The 13,389-nt window shown below is 44.8% G+C and overlaps 1 protein-coding gene and 1 non-coding gene across 3 annotated transcripts in view; both read right to left on the bottom strand.

The window, feature by feature from the left end:
* The window catches only part of ARHGAP44 (Rho GTPase activating protein 44), a 165,978-nt gene that overhangs the window by 60,074 nt on the left and 92,515 nt on the right, over positions 1–13,389 (bottom strand). For both annotated transcript variants that reach the window (XM_032839813.1, XM_032839815.1), the window contains exon 4: positions 4,417–4,493. In XM_032839813.1, the coding sequence (XP_032695704.1) occupies positions 4,417–4,493 (77 nt within the window). The remainder of the gene's footprint in view (positions 1–4,416; positions 4,494–13,389) is intronic.
* LOC116856625 lies at positions 3,780–3,881 on the bottom strand. Its single transcript, XR_004380604.1, has one exon. It is a non-coding gene; the product is annotated as a U6 spliceosomal RNA (small nuclear RNA).

Here is a 13,389-nt window from a genome sequence, read left to right as displayed (position 1 = left end):
TCCCAAGTGGTACTAAGCTAGATCTGGACACACACACTCTAACTTGGATCACCTCCCAGCCCCCAAAGACCCAGTCACCACTCTAGAGATCCCTGGGGCCACCACCCCTGAGCCTGCAAGCCTTTTAAGAGGTAAATGACATTGGTTGTCTGCATATCCTACTTCTGGCTCCAGAGTGCACTTTCTGAGACCTGTCCAGTCAGTCACCAGGCCACCATCAGCTTTCAAAGCTCACAAAATCTTGTTTTCTCTCCTGTTTTTCATGCCTTTCTGGGTTCATGTCTTTTAAGAAAAAAATAAATCCCTTCATTGTAGTAGATTTGGGAAGGGAACAAAATGAGATGTTTGTGCTCAGTGTGTCAATTTTTACCTGGGGGTTCTTTAGTCCTTCACTTCCAACCTTCCTGTGTCCTATGCTGTAGGCAAATCTCAGAAACAGTGTGAATGTTTCCCCCCCTGTGATCCTCTATGAGCCGTTGACTTTATTCCATCTTTCACAACTGCAGATCTGGAGCCCTTACCTTGTACCTTTACTTTGTGTTCTCTTTGCTTGCTTTTTGTTCTTTTGGTCCCTTCTGGGGTGTTTCTTTTTTCTATTTTATTTACTTCCCTTTTCATCCTTCTACTAATTTCGAAGTGCTACATTCTATTCCTTTTGTGGTTCCTCTTGCTTTTCTAACATGCACACTTTACACAAAAATGCAACACCTTTATTTATCCTTCTTTCAAACAGTCAAAGACTTTGGTACACTGATCACCTTCCTGGTGGTCCATGCTATTATTTCCTGGTATTCTGTTTCACTTTGCTTTAAACTCCCCCAAGGTAATGTTTTAATTCAATGCTTATTTATATTTCTTTACACCAAAGAGTAGCAGAATATGCCATCTCCAAAATGCCACTTAAGCATAAGGATTATTTTGAGCTGCAGGCAATCAAGAAGAAGCAGGTACAGAAGAGCTCTCTGCCCTCCACCTCCACCTGTTTGCCTAAAAGCAGGACACGGGTTGTAAACCTGTCCTCCTCCCCTCTCTACCAGGAAGGACAGAAGTCAACCACCAGACACAACTCTAAAGCCTTATCAGCTAGAAGGTACCTCGGGAACCAACATATAAACCTGACTAATGAGACTTATTTTCCATTTGCTCCCCCAAATATCTGCCATCCCAGAATCTGCCACCCTAGGAACTCAAATTTCTTCTCCTTTGCCCTGTCGCTTCCCTCAAAATTTTTCTTTTGTAAAAAGTGCTACCTAAGCCCGAGTTCCAACCTGCCTTTGAGTTACTCATCACTGAGTTCTGCCACGTGTATGCACCAAACGTCTTAATAAAATGTGCATGCTTTCCTCTGTTGACCTATTTCTGTCAATTTAATTTAAGGGCCACTCAAGGAACCTCAGACAGGTAGAGAGAAAGAATTTTCATCCCCTACAAGGCACTCAAAATTTTTTATGCTATCTGGCAACTTGCATTTCATTCCTTCCTTCTGGATGTAACCTGTTTCACACATCTTAACTAGTTCTTTTAGTGAGAATATGCGAGTAGTAATTTTTCCTAAATTTTTTCCAGTGATATCTTTATTTTCCCTTTATTCTCACTTTTTAACTTTTTTGTTTTTAAAGATTATTATTTATTTGACAGAGGTTGAGAGCATAAGCAGGGGAAGTGGCAGGCAGAGAGAGAGGGAGAAGCAGGCTCCCTGCAGAGTATGGGGATCCAATGTGGGGTTCGGTCCCTGGACCCCGAGATCATGACCTGAGCCGAAGGCAGATGCTTAGCCAACTGAACCACCCAGGCGCTCTTTCCTTTATTCTTGAATAATGGTTTAATTCATCAGAGAATATAGGTTTCTTATATTTTCACTCAATACTTAAAGGGATTCCCCCATTACTGCCTGGCATCTCTTTGAGTTGACAAATAAATACCCTGCTATCAATTAAATTGCTCTTTCTTTTTAAAGGCTTATTTATTTATTTGAGTGAGTGAGTAAGCGAGCAAGCAGGAGGGGCAGATGGAGAGGGAGAGAGAATTCCAAGCAGACTCCCTGTTAAGCACGGAGCCCGATGCAAGGCTCGATCTCCTGATCCTGAGATCACGACTTGAGCCAAAACCAAGAGCTGTATGCTCAACTGACTGAGCCACCCCAGTGCCCCTGTAATTGTTCTTTTATACATAATGAGCTTTTCTTCTGCTTGATTTTAAATTTCTCTATCTTTTTTTCTTAATAATCTGTAGTCTTACTATGGTGCAATAGATTTCTTTCTGTTGACCTCAATCAACACTTTTTGTGCTTCTTTAATCTATAGATTTGTGTTTGTTGGTTGGTTTGTTTTTTCCAAATCTAGAAAAGAAATGTTCCACCGTAATCTCCCCTTGTCCTCATTTTCTTCTTGGGGAACAGCTCCCAGACACAGGTCTGTGTTTTATCATCCATGCTTGTCCATTTCCGAATGCCAACTCCCCACCTCTTGTAAATCACTCTGCTCATTCTTGGTGGCAACCTCCTGTTTGCAAGCTCACCAATTCTTTATTATTATTTTATTTTATTATTTTATCTGTTTATTATTATTTATTTCATTGATGCATAATTTCAGTTTATCTCAACTGTTTTTTTTTTTAATTCCCTATGTTGCACCTTCCATCCCCATGACTTGTTTCATAACTAGAATCCTGAACCTCCTACTCCTCTTCCCCTGATTTTCCCAATCCACCCTTGCCCCCTCCTCTCTGGCCACCATCAGTTTGTTCTCTGTATTCACACGCCTGTTTCTGCTTTTTTTGTTCATTTGTTCATTTGTTTTTCAGAGTCTACGGTTAAGTGAAATCATATGTTATTCATCTCTGTCTGACTGATTTCATTTAGAATAATACCCTCTGGGTCCCTCCATCATCACTATTGGCAAGATCCCATTCTTTTTTATGGCTGAATACTATTCCATCATATATAAATTACTCTTATACATACACAGACACATACGTGCACCACACGTCTTATTTATCCATTCACTTATCCATAAACGGACACTGGGGTGACTTCCGTTATCTTTGCTATAATAAAAAATGCTGCAGTAAACATAAGAGTGCATACACGCTTTTGAATTTTTTTTGTCTTTTTTGTTTTTGTCTTCTTTGAGTAAATACCCAGTAATGCAATTGCTGGATCATATGGCTAATTCTATTTTTTTTAAACTTTCTGAGGAATCTCCCACACTATTTCCCACAGTGGCTGCACCTGCTTGTGTTCCCACCAACAGGGCACGAGCCTCCTTTTTCTCCACACCCTGGCCAAGAGCTTATCTTGTGGCTTTAAATGACAGTAAGTATGATTTGCATTTCAAAAAGCTCTATTTGGCTTTTCACTGATTCTATTCTTCCCCCTCCCATATCATTAGATTCTTTGGTCAAGAACTATTTTGTTGTTTTTTTTTTTTTAAGATTTTATTTATTTATTTGTCAGAGAGAGAAGGAGGATGCACAAGCAGGCAGAGAGGCACGCAGAGGGAGAAGCAGGCTCCCTGCCAAGCAGAGAGCCCCATGCAGGGCTCCATCCCAAGACCCTGGGATCATGACCTGAGCCCAAGGCAGAGGCTTCCCGGACTGAGCCACCCAGGGATCCCTTGTCTTTACTTTTCAATGGAGGTTTGTAACTGGCTGTAACATTGCATTTGTTTCAGGTGTACAGTGGAGGATTCAATATTTGCACATATTGTGAAATGAGCACCATGATACATCTAATTAACGCATCACCTTACACAGTTACAACAGGAATTTTTTTTTTCCTTAAAAATATGGAGCGTTTCACACATTGGCCTGTCACCCACGCTCAGGGGCCATGCTAATGTCTACTGTTCCAATTTTAGTGCATGTGCTGCTAAGCCAGGCGCTGTCCTCACTTAATTTTTAAACTTCATTTTAAGCATAGCTCTTTCATGCATATTGATATCTATTACTTCATATGTTCTTTCCTATTTCTGCACTATTTTTAGTTCTTGCCACCTCTCCTGCCGATCGTGTCTCGCTGATCCTCCCTCACGACCATTCTATTTTTAGTGTGTTTTTATTGTGAGCTCAGATGTAGCCCGGGGTTGTTCTGGGAATCCTATAATTTTTGACATCTGACATGTTGAGGTTTCCCATTTGCTTCTTCTGCAGCCCTAGGGATTTCATTTGTCCTTCAACCCATTTTTTGTGTTTATTATGCTAACTTCCCCTCCCGAGGAAAGCTGCCTCCCTGCACAGCCAATATGACTTTGGAGCCTGGGGTTTTGATTTTTCTCACCAGCAAACCTTTTTGTCTTCCCACCCAAGCCCCAACCAGTCTTCAGGTGTCCTCAATGCATCCCTGAGAAGTTCTGGCCCCCCTCTCAGGGACAGGGGCTTACCTGGATTCGGCGTAAAAACACGCATGATGTCACCTACCCGAGAAGTGTGTCATCTCCCAGGATAGCTGACCCCTCCATCAAACACTGAGCCAGCGTTGTCAAAGGCAACTTTTTCTGAAAACGGAAAAAAGAAAAAAACAACGTTGTAATGAAAACTATTTCAACAGCCACCTGCCTACTCTAAAACATCAGAAAGTCAAATACCTGCCTAGATACTGTATTAGCTAAGACACAAAAGTACCTTAAAGTAAGTTTAAAACCTGAACATTTGGGGCATACAAGGACAGATTAGACTCAGAGAGGTAAAAATTCAGAAAATCAAAACCAAATTAAATGTGCCAATTTGGAAAATCAACCTAAGGTTTATGGGCTGCATTTTATTCATTCTTTCTTTCATTCATTCATTCATTCATTTATTTATTTATTTATTTATTTGACAGAGAGAGAGAGACAGTGAGAGAGGGAATACAAGCAGAGGCAGATGGAGAGGGAGAAGCCCACTCCCTGCTTGGCAGGGAGCCTGATGCGGGGCTCCATCCCAGGACTCCAGGATCATGACCTGAGTGGAAGGCAGATGCTTAATAAACTGAGCCACCCTGGTGCCCGTATAAGCTGCATTTTAAAATAAAGGGGTGCCTGGGTGGCTCAGTTGGTAGAAGCATCTGACACTTCATCTCAGCTCAGGTATTGATCTCGGGGTCATGAGTTCAAGCCCTGTGTTGGGCTGCACACTGGGCATGGAACTTACTTAAAGTGGGGGGCACTGAGTGGCTCAGTGGGTTAAGGCCTCTGCCTTCAGCTCGGGTCATGATCCCGGGTTCCTGGGATCAAGCCCCACATTGGGCTCTCTGCTTGGCGGGGAGCCTGCTTCCTCTTCTCTCTCTCTCTCTCTCTCTCTGCCTGCCTACTTGTGATCTCTGTCTGTCAAATAAATAAATAAAAATCTTTAAAAAAATTTAAAGTGGGATAGTGGTAAGGAGAAAAAAAAGATAATGATTTCAGACTTAGGTTAACAAAGATTTGAACAATGCTTTAATTACCAAAAGTCAGTCTCTTTGAAGAAGTGTCTTAACCCCATTTTATAAACAAGGCAGCTTGGGGCGCCTGGGTGGTCAGTCAGTTGAGTGTCTGCCTTTGGCTCAGGTCATGATCCCAGGGTCCTGGGATCAAGTCCCATGTCAGGCTCCCTGCTCAGAGGAGAGCCTGCTTCTCCCTCTGCCTCTGCTGCTCTCCCTGTTTGTGCTCTCTCCCTCTCTCTCTCTCAAATCAGTAAATCATATCTTTAAAAAAATAAATAAATGAGGCAGTTTATGGTCAAGAAAGGGAGAGAAGTGTTCACATGCAGTTACAATGCAAAGAAAATAAGTATAAAATAAAGGCATGCTGTAAGGAAGATAGAAAATGGCTGACAAGCACATGAAAAGACACTAAACATCATGAGTCATGAAGAAAATCCAAATCAAAGCCACTGGGAGCGACCACAGTCACATCCACTAGGATGGCAAGTGGAGTAATAATAAAGATCAGAAAATAAGTATCGGTGGGGCACCTGGGTGGTCGGTTAAGCATCTGCCTTCGGCTCAGGTCATGATCCTGGAGTCCCAAGATCGAGTCCCACACTGGGCTCCCTGCTCAGTGAGGAGTCTGCTTCTCCCTCTGACCTCCCCCCATGCTCCCGGTCTCCCTATTTCATTCTGTCTCTCAATAAATAAATAAAATCTTTAAAAAAAAAAAAAAAAAAGAAAGAAAGAAAAGAAGTATCGGTGAGCTGGGAAGCATGGTGAGCCCAGGCAGAAATGGGAAGCTTCGTGCCATACTGGTAGAAACATAAAATGGGGCGGCTCTGTGCTGAAGCTTGGCAGTATTTCAATAAATTAAACCAAGTTACCATAAGGCCCAATAAGACTACTCAATGCCATCCAAAATAACTGAAAAGAGATCATCCAAGAAAAACATGTGCATGCTCGAGAATGTCAGCACTACTCACAACTGCCTAAGGGTGCAAAGGGCTCCAGTGTCCATCGACTGATGAATGGATCAATTACAAGGGGTATATGCATATGGCGGAGTATTATTTGGTCATAAAAGGAATGAAGGGTTGATACATAGTGGGGCATGGATGAACCCGGAAAGCATGATGCTGAGCAAAACAAGCCAGACATAGGGCACCGGTCATATGATTCCACTTACAGGAAATAGCCAAATAGGCAAATCCACAGTATGTAGCATGGCCCACTCCCTCTGTGCTAAGCACCAACAACCCTCTCCTCACTGAGCCGAAACCACAGTGCTACCACAGTGGAACCACAGCGGAAAGCACTTGGACTACATGCAGCCCAGAGCCTCCTGTGTTCCCACGCAATGATCTTCCGCTATTCTCATGGAACTTACATTCTACGTGCAGGGAAACAAATGATAAACATGCAAATGGTAACGGGGTCGTTTCAAATATGGGCAGCAGAAATCAGGACAATGGGGAGTGGGCTGCAGTGGTAGCTTGGAGTCCCAGTGAGGGAAGACCTCTCAGAGGGGGTGGCATTTAAGATGCAGCCCAAGTGGGAGGGAGTCAGCCATATCTCAAAAATATTCGAGGAAGAACAGTCCAGGGAGTGGGTACTGCAAGTGCAAAGGCCCTGAGGTAGAACTAATATGGCCAGCTTGAGGTGCCCAAGAGAGCCAATGCAGCTGGAGCACAGCGAGCAACAGGGAGAGGGCAGAGCATAATGCAGAGGCCAGATGGGGGGAGGCCTGCCTTGTTGGCCAGAGGCAGGCACTGGGGTCTCATTTTCAGGGCATCTGGTGACCACTGGAGGGCTTAAGAGTGCATTCAGATGAAAATAACTCAGTCCCGAGACAGACATGACTGAATGGTCAGCACGATCAAGTGGGAATCAAGGTTTTGGGGCTCCATCCACTTGAACTTGGGAATCTGCTTTGAACCCCTCTGGGAGATTTGCAGGCTCTGAGGTACCTCCAGGGAAGACAGGGGCAGGTAGGGCAGCCCCCAAGAGTGATCTGGAAATTCATGTGGTGCTTGAGGTAAATTCAGGTAGACAGAGCCCATGACACATGTGTGGACAAGGTCCTTCAGTGGGTCTGAATTACATCTCCTCCCTGTGCTTAGATGTGTCCCCTCCAGTGAAGTCAGACACCTTTCACTCTAAGGATAAACTCATCACTCGTCACTTCAAATAAAATGGGACATTTTTCTTGGTAAAAATGAGACAGTGCAACTCAGTATTAATGCATCCAAATTGAAACATCACTTTCTAGTTGTGCTACAAAGGTATCACGTACACGTTTCTGGAGTCTTAATTAAAGGTGCAGTAAACATTATGAGAGGGGGTACTCCCACATCGCCTTTTAAAAAACCTTATTAACAGCGCATTTTTAAAAACGTGTCTAAAGTGGTTAAAAACGAACAGAGTTAGGCAGGTATAAATACGTATGCTCGTGAGTTCTTGGTGTTAGTTCTTCATCCGGAGCGTTCCTGCCCTCTTGGGAACTCTGGCAATGTATGGAGATATTTTCACTTATCACAGCATGGGAAAAACCACTGGCATCTGATGGAGAGAGGCCAGGGACGCTGGTAAACATTCTACTACACACAAGACAGTTTCCCCAAATTGAGGATTGCCATGCCCAAAATATCAAGAGTGCTGAGGTTGAGAAACCTGGTTTAAGGAGAAACAGTCATCCATACATAAATTCCTCAAATATCTCAGTAACAAGGCCAGAGAAGATGCTGTGCCTCGAATGTCGGGGAGAACTATCCCGGTACGGGTCAGCTCACACAAAAAGATCATTTTGGTTTGTGTCCAACATCCTGAGTCCCATGACTCCTGCCTTTGGGGCAGGACCTCAGCTATCCAGAATCCTTTAAAATTTGACAAGGAAACAGTAAGAAACACCACGCCTAGAACAGACTAAAGGGGACCTTTGGGGGAAATGTAGCTACAGGTTGATGACTCGAGTTTTTCTAAATATAGACAAAGATCAGCTCAATCGGGCATGTAGGTGGGTCAAGCAGGAAACTGCGCCATGGGTGGCTAAAGGCATGAGGGTCAAGACCAAGAGGACAAAAACAGCCGCTGAGGACCACGAGGCCAGCCAGGGTTGGAGAAGGATGGTGGGGACAGCCAAGGGTCTGTTCTGCACCACCCCCACTGGAAAAAGCAGCTTGAAGTGCAGGGCTCTATTATTTTCCACTCATCATTATTATCTTCCACTCTTGTCCTCACTTAACACTCTCAGTAATGACTCTGAGAGGCTTTCAGGTGGCAAAGAGGGTAGCATTCAGTGACACAGTATCATAAAGTGAGAGGTATTCCTGTTCTGATGCTCTTTTAACTCGGAGAATAACCTTTCTCCCTCTTGTTCTTTGTCCTGTCTAGCTAGCTAGCCACCTGCTGGAGGAGGTCACTGAGAGCATGGGAGCGGTGACTGACTGGTGAGCTGGACCCAGGCAAGCAGAGGTTCCTCGCCCCCTCCTCCCCTGTCTTGGCCAAGCTAGAAGCTGCCCTGAGGACACAGCCCCGGGAAAGTGAGGTGCTGCTGAGACCATCTGGATATACATGTGACCGAATCCAGGTAAAGTCTCTTTATAAACTTTTTAAGATTTGGCAGGTGGGTGTGGGGATCTACTAGCCTTGTGACCACCCAAGACAAACCTCACATATAATGTTTCTTTTTCTTTTTTTTTTTCTTAAGATTTTATTTATTTGTTTGAGAGAGAGAGAGTGAGAGAGAGCAGCAGAGGGGAGAGGGTCAGAGGGAGAAGCAGAATCCCCATGGAGCTGGGAGCCCAATGCAGGACTCAATCCCAGGACTCTGGCATCATGACCCGAGCCAAAGGCAGTTGCTCAACCAACTGAGCCACCCAGGCATCCCTAAGCTCCCCTGCTTCTTAAACCTGCCACCTACCAAACCTGGAGTAGTCTGTCTCTTCCTTTGGTCTCTCCTTGCCCTCTGTGCACAAAAGCCAGTTTCTGAGCTAACACCCTTAACAGTTTAATTTTTGACCAGGAAACACATGCGTACGGCACAAAACTCAAAAGTCACTAGAATGTTTACAGCAGCAAATGTCCCTTCCATCCTTGACTCTTGGACACCTAGTGCCCCTCACTGGAGAGACCATGACAGTGATCGGTCTTTTCTATATCCTTCCATAAGCACGCCAAGTGGATCCAATTATACGTATGTATGTGTCTGTTTTTAGCGGATACCACCGCCCCCCACCCTGCAAATGTTAGCATATCATATCCACCGCCCTGCACCTTGCTTTCTTTCTTGTATACAGATACCTCTTGGATCATTTCCCATCATGACACACAGAGCTGTTCCATTCTTCTTCTTTTTTTTTTTTGTAATGGCTGCATAGATCACAGAATGAAGATGCGAAAATTTATTTGAACAAGTCCTCCACTTATGGTGTAACTGTCCCAACTGTCCCAGGGCTGGGCTTGTGGCACAGGTGGCTCTCAGGAGAATGAATCCTCTGTAGGAGGGAGGTTGAGGGTGAATTTGTGTGCTGGTATTGCAAGGGCAGGAGTGAAGGGGGTTAACTGGGCAAAAACCTTGGTGGAAATAAATGATTTGTTTTTATTTGTACAGCTGCTTTTGAAATCAAGGAGTGAGAAGGAAGCCACCAAGGAAAAAGAGGAAGGAAGAAATTAATCAAGGCAGTACCTTCATGTCAGAAAGGGGAGAGTGACAGTCTTTAATCAGAGATGGCAGAAGAGAAGTAAATGAACTATAATCCATGAAAGACTACAAATTAGTTCTATTTCTAAAGAGATTCTCTGAGACGAAGGAAAAATTGAGGGTTCAGTAGATAGCAAGCACATTACTGAACCTCATGACTGCCTATAACTGAGGTATTATCCGCTTTCTCCCCCCACCTTCATGGATAAGGACACCGAGTCTCTTTATGTAAAGCATATCAGGAAGGATTAAACTACACAATGATCTGCAAAAGCAGCTGAAATTGGTCTCCTTCTATGAACAAGGATCTAGGTTGAGAGCCACCCAATGCTCAGGGCAATACAAGAGGTTACTTAGCAAGCTTTGTCCCGGCCAGCAATTTTTCAGGTCAAAGAGAAGGTATTAAAATAATCTTTCTGATTCTAGAGCACTGATAGAACCTGAAGAATTAAGGTTAGGGAAGACAGAATGTTCCAGAGTTTGGAAGTCATCAATCTGACTTTTCTGAGATGACTGTTCTAAGATATCTTGGGCACAAGCAGTTTGTAGGATGACTCAGAGACAAAAAGTCCAATCCTAATATTTACTCTGTTTCCCCAACACATACACACACACACACACACACACACACACACACACCCTGTACCCTTTCATTCTGAAAACTCCTATCTACTTTCCTCGAATTCCAAGCCCAGGCAAGTAGCTCTCCTGGGGTTCACTTCCCCAAAGGCACAGCCCAGGTGTGCTGCTCAGGGTCAGGAGTTCCTGATGGTCATTTCAGCCAAACAATGGGGCCATGATAATGGCACCAGATTCTACTTCCTTAATGTTTACTTATGTTAAGCATTGTGCTAAGCATGCTAGGCTGAAACCTCAAACAACCTTACTGGGTAGAAATTCATTACTGTTATTACAGTTTCCCAAATGAGGAAACCAGGGCCTCCAGAGCTAACAGACTTGCCCAAGGTGAGGTATAATCAGGAAGCAGGGGAGCCAGGCTTCAATCTTAGGCAGTCAAGCTTCCAGAGCTTAAATGCAGAATCATCATGCTAAATTGCTTCTGTAGAGAACAGGAAAGATTCAAAGTGGCGTGCTGACACATTCGGCAGGTTCTGTGCCTAAAATACTCACGGGCCATCCATTCATGACACAAATGTATTTTTAGCCCTGCCTACCCTGTGGCAGGCCCTGTTCTAGGCATTAAAAATACAGCCGTGATGGAGAGACAAGATCTCTGCTCCGTGGAACTCATCGGTGATGGGGAATGATCATAAGGATTTTAGATAATAATACACACTCTGAAGAAAATAAAACGGGGTGATGTGATTGGGGAAGGAAAGGGACAAACATCAGGTGGGAAGGGGAGCCATCTTGAGAATCAGAAAAGAAAGAAGTTGTGGGCACGTCCATGTTCCGTGGTAGGTCATTGACGTGGGGACAATGATGATGCGGGTGGGAGCAAGAGCCAAGCTCAGAGATGCAGGCAAAGGTTCATCATGAGGGTCCAAGGGCCACGGTAAGGAGCTGAAATTTGATTCTACAATAGGAATCCTTTGGTAGGATTTCAGCAGGATGGTGCCCCATCTGATCTCCATGTAGAGAATGGATTATGAAGGGGACAGGGTTGAGGAGGAGCAGAGGACCTGCCAGGGTTGGTCGTGCTCGGGCCGGAGAGGATGTGTGCATGGATGAGGGTGGCAAACACTGGAAGCAATGGGAATTGTCTGGAGAACGAGCAGGAGAACGAGCAGGTGGGACCTTCTGAAAATCTGGGTGTGGAGAGAGAAAAACACAAGGTGACGTCTGGGAGTCAGAAGTGAGTAGGGGGTAGATTTCCTGTACTACTGACTGCTCGGCCTTCTTTGCTAGATCCAATCCCTCTCGGGGCCTACAATTCTGCAGGTTCTGGGGATCCTGATGCAAGGGCCATTTGTCTCCTTAGATGATCTCATCAAATCCTACAGAGTCAAGAGTCGCTCAAGCCGGAGACCTTGAACGCTTTCCACTCCTGACACCTGAGCATCGACTCAAGTCCCACATGGTCTACACTGTGGATCTAGCGCATCTGCCGGTTTCTCTCCATCTTCCCTGACCCCAATGCTTCTTGCCTAGGGGGCTCCCATATTTGTCTGGCCCTTACCTACACCACAGCCTCTGCCCCCACATATCCCTTTATCACAGAATTGCTAATAAATCAGACCATGCCCCTCTTGACTGAAATACTGACTCCCGGTGCTCTGAGGTCCTAGTCCTTACCTAAAGTCCTTATCTATCTAATACCTTACCTTTTATCTATCTACCTCATACCTTACCTAAAGTATTAATCCTTCCCATGGCCTCCAAGGTGTGATGGGGTCCCCACAGTCCCATCTCTAGCCCCTCTCCTTATCGCTATCTATACTCTAGTCACTGGTCACCTTCGTGTCTCTCAAAGATGCCCTGGACTCCTTCCCATCTCAGAAAATTCTGCACCTCTTGCCCCCTGTCCTAGAAGCAGCTGTACCTCTTTGGCTGCCATTACCTCTGCTGCCCTCAAAGGCCACTTCCTCATAGACACCTTTGCTGTTTAATTCCTAGCGAGCTCTTCTTCTTCACCCTGAGACAGCTGAGGAACAGAGGGAGAAGCAGACTCCATGCCGACGTGGGACTCGATTCCTGGACTCCAGGATCATGACCTGAGCAGAAGGCAGATGCTTAATAACTGAGCCACCCAGGCTCGCCCTACCAGCACACTCTTCAAGTCCCTTCCCATTCTGAGATGCTAGGACTCCATGTGCTTGCTTCAGCTGGCCTCATTCCCTTGGAGAACAACCATCTTGACCACCCCCCTTTTTTACTTTAGTAGAGATGACACGCAGTGTCACGCTAGTTTCAGGAGTACAACATAGTAATTGAGCAACTGTATACACACACACACCACGCTCCCCCGAAGTGTAGTTACCATTTGTCAACATACAGCACCATTAAATACACTGACTATATTCCTGATGCTGTGCCTTTCATTCCTGTCCCACTCCCTTGCCACCCATGTCATCCATCCCCCACCACCCTCGTGCTGGCCCCCATCAGTTTCTTCTCTGTATTTACCTCTCGACCCTCTCTTCACACCCAACCTCCCCATTTAGTGTTTGTTCATTACTTCCCTCATTCCCACTTTCCCCCTTCATTCTTTTTGCAAGTTTCTCACTTTCAATCTCTGATTCTTTTCACCTGTTCCTTAGATCTTGACACATCTCCCTACCTAATAATCTCAAAGAACTGAGTACATATGTCAGTACCTGAGGCAATTAATAAGTGTCATGTCTCC

This window comes from Lontra canadensis, unplaced genomic scaffold (assembly GCF_010015895.1).
Source record: "Lontra canadensis isolate GAN:19392208 unplaced genomic scaffold, GSC_riverotter_1.0 scaffold110, whole genome shotgun sequence".
Classification (NCBI taxonomy): Eukaryota; Metazoa; Chordata; class Mammalia; order Carnivora; family Mustelidae; genus Lontra; species Lontra canadensis.
The sequence above is the reverse complement of the archived record's forward strand: the minus strand, read 5'-3'. Positions and strand labels throughout refer to the sequence as shown.